At 42.9% G+C, this 20000-nt stretch overlaps 1 protein-coding gene across 1 annotated transcript in view; it reads left to right on the top strand.

Moving 5' to 3' along the window:
* pgbd5 (piggyBac transposable element derived 5) overlaps positions 1-20000 on the top strand; it is a 27590-nt gene that overhangs the window by 4654 nt on the left and 2936 nt on the right. Inside the window, exons 2-5 of the mRNA XM_080449224.1 lie at positions 3253-3683; positions 10154-10288; positions 14718-14898; positions 19318-19515. Of these exons, the coding sequence (XP_080305350.1) occupies positions 3253-3683; positions 10154-10288; positions 14718-14898; positions 19318-19515 (945 nt within the window). The remainder of the gene's footprint in view (positions 1-3252; positions 3684-10153; positions 10289-14717; positions 14899-19317; positions 19516-20000) is intronic.

Here is a 20000-nt window from a genome sequence, read left to right as displayed (position 1 = left end):
TAAAATTCAGTTTTCAGCTTCTCCCAGCTGAGTGCTGCCCACAGAGAAACGCGGGTTGAGTTCTAAATGGCACCTTTTGGCAAGCCATACCCCGATACCCGTGTTTTCTGAGCCTTTGCTGACAGTGACAATGGAGATAGACAAGAAACAGGGAGACAGAGCAGTGACACGCAGAAAATGGCCTGCCCAGCCCAGGAATCGAACCGGGGCACGAGAGCCTGTGCGGCATGCTCCCTAAGCACTCGGCCACTGGGCGCCCCCATACCTGAGTTGGTCTTAGCCAAAATTGGGTTGATTGCTTCTCCCACAATGCAAGGACTAGACTGAGGATTATAAAGCACATCCACTGCTCCGATTATATAACCACCTTATCACAATGAATAAGCTGAAGGCCAGGGAATTATAGCGCAGTTTATTCACAATGCTGGTCTGGGTACCACTGAGAACTGTATGTTTCGGCTGGGTGTCTTTGTCAATCTGTCTCGGTCTGTCTCTATATGTCTGCCTCTCTCTTCCTGTCACTGTCTCTTTCTCACAATGTTACCTTTATGTACATGTACACTACAGATAGTGTGACAACTGTGTTGCTGCTGCTCTTTAGTCATACTCGGTTGGGAAAGCACCTGTGTAGCATAGCATGGCATTCCACTTACCCGTCTCAATCCAATACATGGCCTGGTCTTCAAAAAGAAAAATGTGCAAGGTGTAGGAAAACATAAAACATATTTATTCTTCAGATAACCTCCTTGGTAATATCATGAAACCGCAGGATACATTCTGTTAATGCGTTGGTTCTCCAATCTCTGTTTCAACCTGTCCTGTGCCACGTTTTGACTGTGCACAGGGCTTGCCCACCCTAAACATACTAATAATATACTATTGCTAATTCCTAATGAAAGCTCTAATGACGCCAGAAAGCTGCTGTTTGTCTCCCCAACAAAAGGACTACAACCAGCACCTGACATTCAAGAGGGATTACATACATGTTACACCATACAAGTCACTCAGGCTCATGGGTAACAGAGGAAATTAATGTATTATTTGAATTTGTTTATTAACACAGCCCCCCCACACCATTTTAATACAGATATGATGAACACACACTCACAGTAACAGCTTCATGGCAGAATTGTGGAAAAGAAAACCAAAAGCTATTTCTACCAGAAGGCATAATATTGGCTATGAAATAGCTGGTGGGGAAGTACAGTATGTAAGAGAATTTGGGGCGGTCCTGTTCCATTTTGTGTTAAAATTATATTCTATTTTTGGCAACGCCGCTTAGTTTTGCTTTCGTGGACTTTTCATTGCCTCAGCTTGTCTGATGTTCCTATCTACAAGTAGCTTACCCGATGGAAGTCACGCTGGATTTTACATTTGGCTTTCAAGTCTAATGGCATGCAAATCAGTGGATTTCCAGGCACGCCGTGGGCTGTTGTCCTCTGCTGAGTCGACGCGTGTCGGCTGTGTGGGTCTGCCTGCCCGTCTCTCTGTCTTTTGTCTTCTTTCCCTGACAGTTTAGAGCCCCTCCTCTGCCACGCTGGCTTTAAATGGTGTACAATCCCCAGCCACGCATTGTTATCTTGACCCCACAACAAGTGATTAGTGTGAAAATTACCTACTTTCATTGCAGCTGACCAGAGAGAGGGAAATGTTGAAAAATAGAGAGATTAACAGAGATAGAAAAAGAGAGAGAGAGAGAGAGAGAGAGAGAGAGAGAGAGAGAGAGAGAGAGAGAGAGAGAGAGAGAGAGAGAGAGAGAGAGAGAGAGAGAGAGAGACCTGGTACCATGTTTTCCAGGGATAATTAGATAGTGATGCTTAATTGAGCCCGGAGTTGTTCTGCCTGTTGTCCAGAAACCATCTTACTGCCAACCATCAGAGAGAATAAAAACCCTCACTGCTTTACCAGAGAAAACACATCATGGCTTTTGTTGTTTCTGCTGAGCAACATGTCACTCATCGCTTTGTCACCACGGCATAAATCAGGCTTTTACTGATGCATTTTGTGTATTATTGATTGTGGCACCCAAGTGAAAATCAACTAAGGCATTGAAACAATGCCATATTTTTGGCTGGAAGGAGAAATTATGTTGAACTCAGTTCACTTAAAACATTAAAAATAGAAGACTATTCCTGGGGGACAGACAGTATGCATTAAGGAAAGAAAGAAAATGTTGGAAGGAGAGCTGATAAACTGACCATGTAGCATGACTGTTCCTTGAGTCCAGTTCCAGTTTACATTCAGATTTCACAACTGGTTTAGCATACACAACTCTCCTAAGATGTTGATGAACGTCTCACAACCAACATTTAGTCTATGACAGTGCACCCTAATTGGCTGTTTAATTGTCCACACAGTACCATCAACTGGTGCTACAGTGACTGATGTTCTACTCTACAGTATGCAGTCAAGTTATATTCACTCAGGGGTTCACACACAAATTGTAGGCCTACATGATATTTTGACTTGGACGGTTTTAGCATCATCGCTTGCCACAATGCTAAAGCAACCAGACATCGAAACATTTCCCCAAGCATAGAAATGTCATGCTGACAGTGTAAATGGCAGTATGGTGGCTGTCATGTTGGATAAAATGTTTAAACTGCTGCCCGTGGCATGGGACACACATGCACGCTATACTGTGATGTTGTGTATAATTTGTCACTGACAAATTTGTCACACAATTCTTAACTATTCAGTAAGTGAAAGACACTGCTGAATGTTTGTGTGCATGGCATGCATGCGTGTGTGCATTCTGCATCTGACACGTGCATACATATTTCATGTTCCAGTGATTGACTGCCTTTAGTAACTCTCACATTCCACTGCTATCCCACCTTCAAGGCCGAGACGTCTCGAGACAATGTCTTGTGTGCACCGCACACCCGACATTGACAAGGGCCTTGTTAGAGAGCACAAGTGATGGTGACTCACACAGTCACATAATTGACAGCTTTCAGTGCGAGGCATTACCAGGCAATATTTGCCGAATGGCTGAATCATTTATGATTCGAGGAAGGTACAGGCCTGTAGCCAAGGTAAAACAACTTGTTGAAATAGAATGCCAGAGTTGATCCATATTATTCTCTCTCTACTCTCTACTCTCTACTCTCTACTCTCTACTCTCTACTTTCTCTCTTTACTCTCTACTCTCTACTCTCTACTCTCTACTCTCTCTCTCTCTCTCTATCTCTATCTCACCCATTCCTAATTTATCCTTTGATCCCTCTCCCTCTCTGTGGTGGCATCCAGGTCCCACCCAGAAGATGCCCGCTACGGCCACCGCCATGGACTTCTTCCAGCTCTTCGTGCCGGACAACTGCATCCAGAACATGGTCACCCAGACCAACATGTATGCCAAGAAGTTCCAGGAGCGCTTCGGCTCCGACGAGGGCTGGCGCCCCGTCACGGCCCAGGAGATGAAGGCCTTCCTGGGCTTTGTCACGTCGACCAGCGTGCACCGCTGCGAGTCGGTGCTCAGCATTTGGAGCTCAGGCTTCTTCAGCAACCGCAGTATCGCCCTGAAGATGAGCCAGACACGCTTTGAGAAGATCCTCAAGTACTTCCACATCGTGGCATTCCGGCCTTCGCAGGGCAGCAACCAGGGCCTGTACAAGATCCAGCCCTTCCTGGACTCACTGCAGCAGTCGTTCAGCTGCACCTTCAGACCGTCTCAGACACAGGTTGGTTCAGTGTGTGTGCGTGGGTGCCTGGTGGGCTTGTGTGTAGTACTCATGTTGCTTATTTTTACTTTTAGGTGGTAGCGCATTGTAACTGACATCTCAAGGATCTGCTAACGATTATTATGTACTAGTCCATACCCGTGGGGGGATATGCGCACATGATCTGGCAACCCGGGAGGCAGTTCGTCCCATAGCTCGCGGGGCCATCCCACAGCTGGGCAGCCGTAACCATGGCGACATTCTTTTACACAAAAACGCTAATAAACAGCTGAGATTTGGTGAAATCGAAAAACGGGCTTCGCTGTTCCGTGCACATGGTAATGGTCAATGGCTGTGTGCAAATTCAGATCAATTGCTCCAGCCACTGAGGAGAACCGGGCAGAACAAATTTTGGCCTCACCACCTCACCACCTCACCACTACAGAGCTTCATAGACTTATAGTAGGATGTATGTAGTAGGGCATTCAGTTAGAAATGTCCTATCCGATAGTAGGTGAACTACCGGTTGGTAATTTGGAGCGGGAAGCGTTAAAAACTGCAACAAATCTTACTATAACTTTAAGCCCTATTTCATACTTCAATGTTGCACAGCAAAAATTGCCAATCTACAAGCGCACAATGCGCTTGTAGATCTGCTATTTTGGGGAACAAATTATAATTTTTAACCCTAACCATTTCCCTATAATGACATGCATAGATATTGATAGAAATGCAAATGAATGTCTTTCACTGTGAAGTCATGGAAGAAGTTGCCTCAATACTGTACACACCGTCTGCCCAAAGAATGAGGGCAAGCCAGGCAGGCTGTCTCAGACTTGTTTGTGTATGTGTGTTTGTTTCAGAAGTGGCTCAGTATGTGTGTATCTAGGCCAGATGGGTTTATCTGTTAGGCTAGGTTTCTGTGCCAGGGACCAGCAAATCACAGATTGAAACTGCTGTGCCACAGACATTGGCCCAGAGTCAGTTTATCTGTAGTCTATCTCTAGGCTGAGAATGGAGTCTCTCAGAGGTTTATCCAGGAAGGTTGGAATTAAGGAAGAATGAAAGTAATAAATGAACGAACAAATGAACATTTGTACTTGCGTTCCTTGATTTCTTAATCATTTATCTTCATCTTCATTTAATGAAGATGCGAAGGAGAGAATGAAGGAATGAAGAACGGAGGCAACACAGAAGAGGCAAGGGAGTAAGGAAAGAACCATGTACTTCTAGAAAGGAAAAGTTAGAGAGTTAGTTTGAGAATTCCCTGGTATGTTTGATATATCTTAGAAAGGAATATCAGCACTCACTTTCATCCATTTAGGATCTTGTTTATTTAAGATCTTATCGCCCCCAGCAGCAGCTCATAAACCGGACGTTTCGGCCCACAGGCCATCCTCAGTGTGTATGTTTGATATATCTACCTGTGGGTCTGCATGTGTGTAAATGGGACCTAATTTAGATACTAGCTAATATTCAACATTCTATACTGAGTATACTGTTGAGTGATAAACAGTGATAAATCGTATTTCTGTGTAATATCTTTAATGTGTATTATAGTTCTTTAAAAGAAAAACTGAGCCCAATACCATCCCAAATAAAACACATCCATACAGCAGCTATTTTGCTTGTACAGTACACTCATTCTGTCCCAGCAAGGATAGCACATACAGTGAGCCCAACCATATATGGGTTATATTTTTGGCTTTTTACAATTGCCATATCATATGGCAATTGTAAAAAGTCCCATTATGTTATTATGAGTACAGTTTTTTGTTTTCAGCCATTTGAAGCTGTAAGAAGTTGCCTTTACATTATAGCCTCGGGTAAACTCTAGTCAAATAATGATGAGGAGAGAGGAGAGGAGGCTGCTATGGGATGGCGAACGAGGGAGAGCCGGTAATCATTTGAAATGCAAATATTGACCATGCACTTCAAAGCATGAGTGGAAATTGTCTGGGAAATGCAACAGGCTAGGTGTATTGCAAGCAGATGACATGGACCACATCCACCACAGAGAGAGAGAGTGCGAGAGAGTGCGAGAGCGTGCGAGAGTGTGCGAGAGAGTGCGAGAGAGAGAGAGTGTGTGTGTGTGTGTGTGTGCGTGCGTGCGTGCAGGTTTCTGTATGCACCTGCATTTGTAGTTATGTGGGTATATAAACATATAAATGTATTTATGGTTATTGCATGTATGCGTATGTGTGTGTTTCTATAGGGCTTTACGATCTGAAATGTTCATTTAACTCTGAAAGAGTTATCCCTTACGTATTTTACTGTGCAGTATTGTATATGTATGCCAGCTAGTCGGTATGGAAAATACAAAACTGAGCTGGCATTGCCGACACCATCCTTGAAACATGATTTGTTTGTAAGGTGTGTGGTGTGTGACAGTGAGAGGAAGTCAGACACAGAACAGGATATCAAGTATAACTCACTGTCTGCAACAGTTGCGATCTACAAGCTCACAACGTGTCGCATCGCAGAGCGTTGTGAATATTTGCTAAAGAATATTTTCAGATGGGGGGTCCACGGCCAAATACATATTAGTTTGGGGGTCCTTCACATGAAATCTTTTGAGAACCACTTGTTTAAACAACATTATGGAGCAAGCCCCAAGAATCAACTGCACTTTAGAAACAAGCCCAAAAGACCGCAACCCGCAACTACCAATATTTACAAGCTACTTTACAGACAAACAAGTCCAAAGCCACTTATAATAAGTAAACATGGCAACACTGGTTGAGTCCAGATTCTACCCCAAATACTGAGCAGGGTGGTTGTGAATAGTAAATCGAATATCGTTGTTTTGTCGGGCAGAAACCTTATATCTCCATATTTCATCTTGTTATGTTTTTTTCATAAATTAATGCCCTATTTTATAATTCGTCACATGACAGTGTTAAAAGTAGCGAAAATAGCTGATTTACAAGCTCATAATGCGTCGCAAAATGTTGTAAACTTGTAGATTTTTGCTTATAAGGACATGCCCAAAATAGGAACGCCAGGTTGAAAGTGGTTTACTATCTGTTGCTTTTATAAATATTTAACCAATGAAAAAAGTATTAACAAGAGCTTATGTGACTAAATAATAATAACTACACCGGATCCTTTGAAAAACAGGTTATTTTTCCATTTCCTGAAAAATAATGTTTTTTGACAAGGTTTCTGAGCGATATGTTGTGAGACAGGATGGCTTGTGTGTGTGTGTGTGTGCGTGTGCGTGTGCGTGTGCGTGTGTGTGCGTGTGCGTGTGCGTGTGTGTGTGTGTGTCTGGTATCCCAATAAGCATGACTCTTACTGTCTACACACCATGGACAGCATCAGGTCATTGAGTCTATGTCCATATATTAAACGGTTGTAATGTTTACAAAGGACTGTACATAGCCAGACAATACAGAATTGTTGACATTATTACCAAAGATGTGTCATCCATGTTTGATTCCTCTGTGTTTTACAAAAACTCCAGTGTGAAACCAAAAATGTTCCAATGCAATGACCCCCATGTATTTAGTAGGGAGGGAACGTTGGGAGGAATTTAATTTGAATATTGAAAACTATAGGCGACTGTTATATCAAACATGGAGAATTACAGTTGAGGATTTGATTAATGGTGGATGTCATGAAATTATTCCTTGAAATTGGTTGGTTCAAGCCTACGTCATATGTTGTTTTACTGAAAGAAAGCATTATTGGATTTTTTTTTAATACAAAGAAATTGATTTATGATATCATATTTCAGAGATGCACTCCTAGTAACTTATATACCTACAGATTGCACCACACCGTTGTTAGACCCTATAGCTGCCATGTTCATTTCTTCTCAAAAAAGAAGAGATGATGGAAAACATGGAGCAGGTAACAAATATTATCCAGAATGTTGCTTTGAAAGTTTTTCAGGCTTACACTTACAATTCAATTAGTGGCAGCAGGGTACTGTAATGCAGTTCTCAACCTAGGGCCCACATCTATCTATCTATCTATCTTCTAAGGTAAGATACCTTAAAGACGGGGTGCCGTGATTTTCAGTGATTCCCCCCCCCCCCTAAAACATAATCATCGGGTATTATGGGTATACTAGGAGGAAGATTTTTTTCAAAAAAGTGTACAGAAATTGTTAAAATTATGTTTTTATGTGGACACGCCTCCAGTTAATTAAGTATACCTGGTTCTCACCTTAGCACCTCCTCCACCACCTTAGCACCACCCACCTGTCCTAGTCCCTCCTCCTCCTCATGCCCACACCTGTTGTGTTATGATAATGAGGGGGAGGGTATGTTTTTACTATGTCACTAAAGCGCTATTTCTCTATTGGCACGTTTGACCCTCAAGGTTTCAGCCTCCAGGTAGAAACTCAAAATAGTCAGAGAAGACATAAAACACCATAAAAACACCACCAGGGGGCTTAATGAAATTCTATCAACCTCATAGACACATGAAAAACAGAAAAAGTGCAAAACTATGGCACCACCTCTTTAATAACAATTCAATAGGATTTATGGATTCAAAAACAGCCTTCTCTGCCTTAGTGTATTTGCATATTATTGAAGATGAACAACGTGTCCTACTACAGTTGTTTGTGCCTTTCTTGATGGGGATCTTGAGTGAAATTTGTCGGCCACTAACAGCAAGTTAGTGGATGACATAATCCACTAACCAAGGCTGACATGTATCACTGCCAATAGTTCACAGACATACTTTAGGCAAAACCCCTGATATACAGTGTACTGCTAATGGTTGACATCATGTTGTGTGAAAGGGCTTTAACCACATGCACGCTCATGTGTGACACACACACACACACACACACACACACACACACACACACACACACACACACACACACACAAACACACACAGAGTAGAGATTATCATGGACTGACCCTCCGCAGCAACCACACATTATGCACAATCTGCTCCTCACACATGCATACACGCAGGCTTGCTTGTTGGATGCACTCTCAGACAATACTTATGATGAAAGACTCACCCAAAGGGACAGGCTCTATCATGACCATAGGGTTTCTTCTTTATTCAGGAGACACTTGGCCCTTTAGCTACACTCCTTGATGGTAGATTTTTAGGCCGGATAGATCAGTCTATGCTGCCTCTGCAGTCTCCAGAGAGACGCCATCAATCTCTCACTCCTCCTGGGACATTTTAAGTTAATCCATGACTGTCCACAGCTTTGTTGTTGCGGGGATGGGGGTGCATTGGTGCCCGGCCGATATTAAATGGTTTGGCCGATATACAGTGTTTATATTTGTTTGCTGATATCGGTATAAGCATTTATCGGCGCGCCTCCTTCCGCTGCGGAGCTTACTATGAAACCGTGCTCGGCTTGTGTGTGTATGGCTCTGTGTGTGTGTGGCTCTGTGTGCAGTATTGTGTGCGTGCCGTGCACTGCCTGTGTGCAGCCGCCAGAGTGCACCAGAGTGCACTACAGTGTGGCTGAAATCCGCCTGGCCATAAGACAAAAACTGTACCACCCACTTCTCTACAATTGCTCATTCCTTTCGATTCTTCTTATTGTTATTTTTGAGCTGCGTTCGCGCGTCTTACTTGTGTCATTATAGGCGAAAGTTTTCAGATGAGCTTGTAGATCGGCCATTTTAAAGTGATTTATTTTTCTTAATCTATTTGTTTGCTTATAAGTTATGTTATCAAATAGAAACTTTAATTAAATATACGATTTTAGATTCTTGATTAGAAAATGTTGCACTTTTTGACAAAATGAAAGACAAAACATCTGCAATCGGTAGTCTATGACTCTCCAAAATCTGCATTGGGCCCAGAAATCTGGCATCGCTCGGGCTCTCAGATGCATACTGCCAGGAAGACTGCAGCTTTATTGGGGAGTTGGATGCTGGAGTTGTTGAAGACTGTTTCCCAGAGGGATTTTTCTGATCAATGTTGTTGTATACAGAGGGGATGCTTGTACCAACAATGAATTCAACTAGAATGGCGCATTCAGTAGAGCGCCAATCTCCGCCAGGACGCTTGCCCTAATATTAGCATTGGATGCAGTTAAAATTTACTACACAGCCATGATAAAAAGAGTAGAGCGGATACCAATTGTATATCTCTACTGCCATTGACAAAATATGGCAGTAGAAAAAAGAAAATCCAAGAATTTGGCCTTGTGCACAAGAAATTTGATGCTGATCAGCCTAGTAATATGGCACACACACACGAGCTCCTGGCGGAGATAATATAGGTAAATTGGAAAGCTGTGAGGCAGGGGACTGCAGCTCAGCTGTCTCATATACTCATGTGTCTACCTGCAGTGCTGTTTGCTTCTCCAAGTGAATTAATCCTAAACTGCCCTGCAGGAATGACGACGGAGGCATACATGTGTGCGCGCGTACACACACACACACACACACACACACACACACACACACACACACACACACACACACACACACACACACACACACACACACACACACACTACCAACACACAGTAATCCTGTATGTGTGTCCTACTATAGGTTCTTCATGAGCCACTAATAGATGAAGATCCGGTCTTCATCACCACCTGTACGGAGAGAGAGATGAGAAAGAGGAAGAAGAGGAAGTTCAGCCTCTGGGTCCGACAGTGCACCTCCACTGGATTCATCTGCCAGGTGATACCCCACTTAAGTGTGTGTGTGTGTGTGTGTGTGTGTGTGTGTGTGTGTGTGTGTGTGTGTGTGTGTGTGTGTGTGTGTGTGTGTGTGTGTGTGTGTGTGTGTGTGTGTGTGTGTGTGTGTGTGTGTGTGTGTGTGAGAGAGAGAGAGAGAGAATGAGAGTGATAAAGCTTGTGTGTGTTTCTGTGTAATATCAGCCCATTATTATAACCCACACGCATAACTTCGTCAGGTACCATTCATATCTCTACCACCATTTTGATGTAGACTAAATGCGGACCATGTCAACTCAACATGATCCATGGCTATGCTAATTTAAGGCTATGCCTACACCAAACCCTTATCCTAATCTTAACCTTACTCTAAACCCTTACCCTGACTTTAACCTGAACCTGACCTTAACGTCAGCATTCCACATTTGGTCCACATTCCATCGTGGTCACTGTGGCACTGTATGTGAAAGGGTACCCTCTGCGTTAGTACGGACATGTCAAATTATGACTGCATCAGAATATGTTACTATGTTAGTTAGTAAAATATAGTCAGACATTTATGTTCACGGAGAGAGACAGCGACTCACATGAGTGATTGTGGAAAATAACACCTGCAACATCAGTCAGCGACAGCATTTTTTCTGCTCTGCCCCAGTGAGAGAGGAAGTCAGAAAGCGAGAGAGAGAAGTAGAGAGGCAGTTAGTAGACTTGAGTGTTAATGTTGACTAAAAGTCTCAAATTACTGGTTTCATTTGGTTGCATTCCATCTACAATGACATGTTTTGGCATTTTCTCTTTGTTTCTGACTGAACTAAAAAATAAGACCTTAGCAAGACAGTCCACGTCTAATTTGATGATCATATTTCCAATTTTATTCCTGGTTCATCGCCTGTCAACACCGCAAAGAATGAAATCCCCTTTGAGACTAATTTTCATGAATACTTTCAATGCTGCTTGTTAACAACTCTCGGGCCTCTGAGTGTAAGACATTAGCATAGATACAATACAATACTTGAATATAACAAATATTCTTTTATTGAAGCACACACACACACACACACACACACACACACACACACACACACACACACACACACACACACACACACACACACACACACACACACACACACACACACACACACACACACACACACACACACACACACACACACACACACACACACACCCACCCACCCACACACCCACACACACCAATGTTCACAGAGTTTATTTAACACTCACATCTGACAGCTAGTGTATTGGTCTCTGAATGTGACAGGTTTTCCTGTTCATGCGTGAGGCAGACCAACAACCTTGGTCTACCCTCCAGTCCTGTGCCAGACAGGGACTTACATAACACACCTCCATTCAGCTGAGACACAACACTGCAGGACTGCAAGAACTGGCCAACACTGACTTCACATCGAGATCCTGTGTAACCCACCATTCACAGATTGCATGAGGCTGCAGCTTTTTTGGACATATATACTGTACTGTATGTATAAATAAAAAACCTCATATCCACCTCCATGCACCACACATGCATTGCATGTACACACACACACACACACACACACACACACACACACACACACACACACACACACACACACACACACACACACACACACACACACACACACACACACACAGACACACACACACACACACACACACAGTAAACAGACCTATTATGACAGGTCTGCTTATTCTGCATGAACATTTGAATATTCATGATAATACAAATCCAGGAGTGGAAGGCACAGGCTGCTGTTTTATTGCTGTGGACTGAGTCCTTGAGTTTAACTTGTATATATAGGCCTGGCACCTAGGCTCAGTGTAGCCTAACAGTGTGTTGCGGGTTCGAGTCCCGATCCCGGCGACTTTTGCTCCATGTCACTCCCCATCTCGCTCCCCATTTCCTGTCAGTCTACTGTCCTATGAATAAAGGCATAAAAGCCCCAAGATAAATCTTAGAAACCTTGTATATATATGAGACAGTATTGACTACGAACAGAGACGAAATACAGAATGTCATGGCTCTATTACACTGCCAGAAACCCATCAATAGATGCATGTTTGGCAGGGGGAAATGTTTCCATTTTTGGATTGCATTTGGTAGAGAATTTCATTACTGTAAGTGGGCAGTCTTCAGAATACCAATGTATCCTCTTGCTGGCTTAGGTTCATAAAACATTTGAACATCGCCCAAACTCAACCAGACAAAACCCATAACTTTTACTGGAGCAGTTTAAAAAGTACACATCAACACACCAAACACAACACAACAAAACACACAACACAACAGTCGGCTACACTTTACCCTTCTGTTGTTTGTTGGGTGTGTCTCTGTGCTAAAATTCACTCCCTTTAAATGGCTTGTGCCAAGGGAGAGGGGGAAAAAATCAAGAAATAAAACACAAGTTAATGGAGTGAATCAATGAGATTCCATTAGCCAGTATTTCATTCTATGCACGTGCTTGCCCGCGCGCACACGCACACACACACACACACACACACACACACACGCACACGCACACACACACACACACACACACACACACACACACACACACACACACACAGGACACTTAGTTTAATAACTCTGTGCCTGAGGTGGATGGGGCTAATCATTGTAATGCTCCTTCAGATCATGAACAATAGAAAAAAATGGCACAATGGATACGCTGGACACTAATGGAGAGTGCGTGTGTAGTTTGTGTGAGTTGCAGTGGTCATGTCATGTGATGAATGTTGTGGTGGACAGTCGATTGCACAAATCTAATCTCTCTTGATGGTTGCTCATTTCAGTCTGTCTTGTACAGTAAGTGTGTAATGGATTATGCAGGGTAGACATTGCAGTTATCATAGCATCGAGCAAAAAAAATGCAGTTTTTTAAATCTGCCTTTTAGTTAGATGTGGTGCAATGCAAAATGATCTTTCTTTATAAAAGACAGTCAATAACATTTTCCTGTAAAAAAACAAAGACGTGATGTAACTATCCCTTGTAGTATTATGGATGGAGCTCTTTGAAAGTGAATAAAGTTTAAATTAGTTTAGATATTAGAGTAATGGAGGATTTGGGGGAGAAACTGTGCATACATTTTGGTTTTATGTTGTATTAGGCTATTTTATCTCTCAGACCCACCCCAATACCCTCTCTCAACACTGATCCCACCTAATCTAAACAACACATCACCTAAATAATTCCTCTTGGGCAGCAAATTAATGAGCAGGTATAAATAATTCTACTTCTAATGGTGTTATGGAACAACTGACGTTCAGGAGGAAGGGTCACACCTTGCTCCAATTAAGTCCTCACAGCTGGGGGGGGTTGATTCATTGATTGATTGATTGGATTGATTAATACTTTATTAATAGTTTGCTTGTTTCCATTGTGGTCCACATGTGTATTCAATTCATCTCTTCCCTTCTATTATACTACCACCAAAAACCAACAGCTACGAAACTTCTTGATTCTTGATTTAAACTGACCTAAAAACATGTCTTATCTCAAAATATAATTGGACTTGGATAAATGTATCCCTAGCTTGCCCAAGAGATGCAATCAACCCACTCCCTCAGCGAGCTCCACAGAAGGAGCCTGTGTGAGTGGCATCCTCTGCCTTGGAGGGTGGGAAACGTTATGTCCCCAGGGACAATAACATGGTATCCAGTGAATTGATGGATTGGAACTGAGGGATGAAGTAAATTCAATGTGTGTTCAACAAAATGCCAGCAGAGGGGAAAAAGGGTGAGTGCCAGATCAAAACACTCTAAAACAAAATAACTTCTCTTATCAAAATGAACAAAAACCTACTACCCTACTACCAACCAAACGTACAGGGGGTGGCACTCCCCTATAATGCCTGACATAAAATTACTATGTGTGAAAATGTAACAGGTACCCCAATCTTACCTATCATTCCCAGAAAGTGCTGAAACAGAACATGCTGAACAGAGACACTTTAACAGGCCTGAATAAACACACAGTAGACTGTAGGTCTGATCACAAAAATGAGCTGTCTGTTGACACAAGGTGCACATGTGTATTGATTGGAAGTGATTGGAGATGATTGGATGACTGGAGATTGGAGGACCAATGGGATGGTGAGGCGGAATTGAGGGATGATGGAATGATTGAAGACTGATGAACTGGACCGGGCTTGAGGAAAGAGGGAGAAAACAGTAGAGGGAAGGAAAAACACAACTGCATGCAGTAATGCATACATGTAACAGAAACCCATTGACCGTTTTGTTGTATCTCAATAAACTCAACTGATGTCAAGTTGTGGTTCCTGAAACATGATGGGACGACATGTGCTAGTTGATTGTGGAAAAGATGCTCCTTTTATATCAAATTGTTACCATCTGTCTGTGTCTCTCTCTCTCTCTCTCTCTCTCTTTCTTCCTCTCTCTTTCTCTCCAGATTTCAGTCCATCTGAAGGAGGGCCAGGCCACAGACGGCCTGTCCACCCTGAAGAACAAGCCTCAGCTCCACAGCCTGGTGGCCAAGCAGCTCTGCCAGAACATCTCTGGGAAAAACACCATAATCTTCACTGGGCCCTCCATCACCAGTCTCAACCTCTTCACAGAGTTCAGCAAACAAGGTATTGGATGGATGGACAGATGAATAGGATCGATAGAGAGATTGATGAAAGGACAGACGGACGGACGGACAGACGGACGGACAGATAGATACTGTATATAGATAGATAGATAGATCTCTATCTCTCTCTGTCTCTGTTGTCTCACACACCTTCACACACCTTCACACACACACACACACACACACACACACACACACACACACACACACACACACACACACACACACACACACACCTTCACACACACACACACACACACACACACACACACACACGTTTTCAATTACTCTTTAATCTCTCCAATCTGTCTCATTATGCCTCTTACTTCTCTGTGCTCTTTCTCACCACTCCTCTCCTCTCCTATCCCCATACCCAACCCCCCCACCCCTCTCTCTCTCTCTCTCTCTCTCTCTCTCTCTCTCTCTCTCTCTCCCCCCCCCACCCTCCTCCCTCCCAGCTGTTCAGTTTCTATAATCTTCTCTATCTCATCTATCGTCTCCTCCTGCAGACTGCGCTGTCCTTCCTTCCCCATTTGCCTGCAGGTTTTCATTTTAATTGCAGTGTGATGATAACATCCGCCGGCTGAATAACGGAGGCAGTCTGTTCACCTTCAAATTCAACTGCACATTACTTCAGCGTTGTTTATAGCTGGAACTCTACATACTGCTATCATGATTCTTTATTTGCCCACAAGCTTTTGAGCCCAAATGAATTTACAAAAAGATCTGTTTGGACAAAAGCCACATATCATTTGGTGCTCACTTAAAGGACAAATGGGTCGATAGCCGAGTAATCGTCTCGTGTTGCCAAACGATCGGCGAGCTCCGCCTATAACCGATATGTCTTGGGATCTCTAAATGCAAGGTAGTTAGAACTAGAAAAAGTGCTCCTCGGAGCACAGGTCTCCGCCAGGTCAGGTAGGTTATTGTGGGCCAATCAGGATGGAATATGAAAAATCGGACGGATCCGTCTTTATTACAAAGATTACTTAGGGAGCTGGTTTGGGGGGGGGGGAGTGGGGTCTCTTGAATCCTCAATGTTGATGGTGAATTGGATAGTCCTGCAGGTGCAGGATCGAGAGATCTTGTCTGCTTTCTTCTTTGAGATTGAGATTATAACGATAATCTCGATAACATCTTGGATTCTTCTCCTGAGTTAGATTAAATAGGGATTATTCTGCAACGATAATCCTAGACTTGAGTGACAATAATTGGTGGACACCTTGGATTGATGCCAATTAAACTTATTTCAGCAACTAGGATTTCTTAGGATTTTAGTAGGTTGTTCTGGACACCTCATAGAAATGATGTATGGTGAAAAGAATTCTGTCACAATTACTTTGATGTGAAATGCTAGTTTGCTAGACTATCTGGTAATAACAGAACTACCTGTAGTTCTGTTATATAATTTTTTTAAATATTTTATCTGAATTCCTTACCTTAAAATATATTTGGAAGTCAATTGAAATCTCAGACGAATGACGAACTTACACCTACTCTTTGGAAACCAATCAAGTCACCGCCCCAACTTGATGGACTAGACTGACTTGTACAGTAAGTGTCTAGTTGAGTAAGAACTCAAGTTGTTAGATGTAGTACCTCTTTCTATCCATTAGAGGGCAGCGCTGAGCTGATGTCTTCCTGATGCTGATGTTTATCATGCCATGGAAACTGAGGTGTCTGACCTCAGGCGAATAAAGAAAAGACCTGCGGTAGGAATCTACTGTTGGCCTTGACACCTTTGGAATGCGCAGTGGATATATCTCATTCATTGTCTGAATTTCAGCATTGTAATGTCCAATGAATCATATGAGTTTTAGAGTGGAGCATTCAGCCTGGTCACAATTCAAATTAGTCTATGCTGGAAAATACTCCTCAAAAAACTGCTTTGCTGTTTTTTTCCCCTCCAATTGTCCCTAGATTCATGATTCAATGTTCAAGATTGTGTCATTGCTACAGCTCATAAACATGTGCACAGAGTAAAATGTGTTGTTTTCCGTTCCTCAACATTGTAGCAGCAATAACAATAACAAAGAGATAAGTAGAAAGTAAAGAAAAATAACAACGTACATTAATCATAGCACACTTTGAGGTGCTTGAAGGTGCTTTTGTCACGTGCTGATGTGGTGCGAACCCAAATGCTGGACAGCGAGGCAGGTAGTAGATCAAAACCCAAGACTGGCTTTTAATACAGGTGACACGCACGTGGTGCAGTCTGTAGTGCTGTCGCCTCACAGCTAGAAGGTCCTGGGTTAGATTCCCGCAGGGGACACTGTGAGCGCTGGGGGTGTTTTCTCTCCTCCGAGTCATCAGTGCAAATACCCTAGGCGGGGTTGGCGAAAGGGCCTTTCTGTGTGGAGTTTGCATGTTCTCCCTCCCTAGGGTAGGGGGGTAGGTACCCTCACAAAAAAACATCCATGTCTCTATACTGCCTCCCCCTGGTCAGCCGGGGCGTCTGATGGAGGGGAAAGGAACTGGTTGGAATAACGTGCTCCTTCCACGCGCTACGTCCTACCGGTGAAACTCCCCCCTGTCAGGTGATAAGAAGCGGCCTGCTCACTCCTCATGCATTGACGGAAGCATGAGCTCAGTTCGGGGCTCTCCCCAGGCTGGCAGAGGGAGAGTAGCGCCCAGGATTACAAGCATAGGCAATTGGCACTGGGTGAAAAAATGGGTTACAAAAATCGTGGGATAAAAAATATGAAGAAAAAATAAATACAGGTGAACAAAGACAAGAACATCTCAGACGAACTAAAACAACAAGGACTGACTTGGGAACAAGACTGATATACACAAGGGGTGATTACAAATGAGATACAGCTGTAACTAACAGAAATATAGAACCAAGTAAACTAGACCTGGCAACAAAATACGTAGAAATACAAGACCTAGGTCCTAGACAGACACCACAATCAATGAGACAAAGTCTGAAACAGCTGTGTGCATAAGTCCTTCTACTTTTTTTTTTTTTTTTTTTATCACAAAGAAAAACTAAGTAATCTAAACATATCCGAAATGGTGAACTATTGCCTTCAACTGTTCCAAACATGCAACTTTCCATTAACCATTTTAATTACAACAGTCCACCAGTAGAGCGTGCTCTCGTTTATTTTAATAGAAGCCTTATTAACTATAATTCTAGTGTTCATTTTTGTATATTTTTAAGCCAAGGTTACAGCAATACTCTGAAAGGCATACTCAGGAATATGAAGTTTTGTTTAGCAGTACAGCTGTAGTAAGTTGATAGAAGCATTACTAAATGCTAAATAAAAACAAAGTTATAACAAATGATAATAGTTAATATCCCTTATTTATCACATATGTGACTATTATGGGCTTTTTGAATAATGGGGTACTACTGGCGAGAGTGTCGATAAACAGGGGCGGGCTGGGACCAAAATTCAGCCCTGGCATTTTGGTCCGGACCGTTTTGCCAACGGGGGGGGGGGGGGGGGGATAAACAATACGGCCCCCCAGAGTGATTGAGGAAATTGTGTGGCCCTCACCATCTACAAAGTTGCCCACCCCTGGTCCACACTGTATATGTGAATAAGTATCTATTTACATACAGTACATGTGTATGTATGATTGTGTGTGCAGTCTTAATATGCAAAGTGTCAGATGCCTATGTTATAAACCTGTGATAGTGAATGTCTGTGCTCATTTGCTGTCCTATTGTTTACCTGTCTCCTCATAGTTAAATATTCGTATTGTCAGGAGAGAACAGTGTCGTTATGTGGTGACAGGTTGAAATAACGTATGATGTGTATAAATATTCAACACCAGGCTCTTGTGTAACCCTTCTAGCTGAGGCGGTAGAAACTTCCCACACAGTAAAATCATTAGTGTCCATTTAACTCTGAAGAGTGTACAAATGTAAGGACGGGTCCATTTGGTTACAGTTGTACACTCTTAGGAGTTAAATCCACACTGAGGATTTTACTGTGCACCTCCTCTCAGCTGAACACGACAGCACTGTAGAATGTTCAATGAAGGCAGGAATGGACACCGTTGCACACAATTAACCCCAGGGCACTCATCGGAAAATATGTTTCGTTGTTGCCATTTTGGAGTTAATAAACCTGCACTACCGCACATTGCTGACAGCAAAGACACACATACGGTACGAATACACATCACACAATCACAGGTAGTACCCTCCAAACAAGATCCACCAATCAGCAATAAATGATTGTTTCAGGTATGCTCTACGAGCAACTCAATAATATTGGCAGAGAAAGACATTTGTCTGAGAGACAAAATGACTTTATTTGCCATATCTGGTATGCATGATAACTGTGTGTGTGTGTGTGTGTGTGTGTGTGTGTGTGTGTGTGTGTGTGTGTGTGTGTGTGTGTGTGTGTGTGTGTGTGTGTGTGTGTGTGTGTGTGCACGCGCGTTCTTCACTTTGCCCCTCCAGATATCTACTGCTGTGGTCTCCTGAGCACCCGGAAGAGTGACTGCACAGGCCTGCCCCAGTGCATGCTGGTCTGTGGCTCCACGCCGGCACAGCGGGGCCAGTCAAGGGTCATGATGCGAGGCAGTATGTCTCTCATCAGCTGGTACAACAAGGGCCACTTCAGGTTCCTCACCAACGCTTACTCCCCAAACAAACAAGGTTAGTGACGCTCTCCCGCATCCTGCTTGTCTCCTAAACAGAAGAAACTCAAGTAATATACTGTAGATCATTTATCCCCAAGGGGGACCCCATTATTTTGTCCCAAAAATTGCCGATCTACAATGATCGGCTGTGTGATCTGTGTTTTCACATGGTTAAAATGGCGTTTGAAGGTACAATGGGTGTATATGTTACAGGGAAATTTGTTTATTGAGTAGATACTTGCAACAAAAATTCTCCAAAAAATTATTTGAAAATTTGGAATTGATTACTGCAGTCAAAAAGTAGTGTCACCCTCAAATCAGCATCTACGGGCTGTTTTGAAATTTTCAGATTTCAGATTTGAAGCATTTCATGTAAATTATTTTGTGCAAGTTTCACAGAGGGGACTTGGGTAGCATCCTGCTATTTATAGATGCAAATAGATAGATGCAAGGCAGACAATCAGTGACTCCTCCTAATCCTTGATAATCCAGTTCAGAGGC

Source organism: Gymnoscopelus braueri (genome assembly GCF_963280865.1).
Source record: "Gymnoscopelus braueri genome assembly, chromosome: 14".
In the NCBI taxonomy this organism is placed as follows: domain Eukaryota; kingdom Metazoa; phylum Chordata; class Actinopteri; order Myctophiformes; family Myctophidae; genus Gymnoscopelus; species Gymnoscopelus braueri.
The sequence above is the reverse complement of the archived record's forward strand: the minus strand, read 5'-3'. Positions and strand labels throughout refer to the sequence as shown.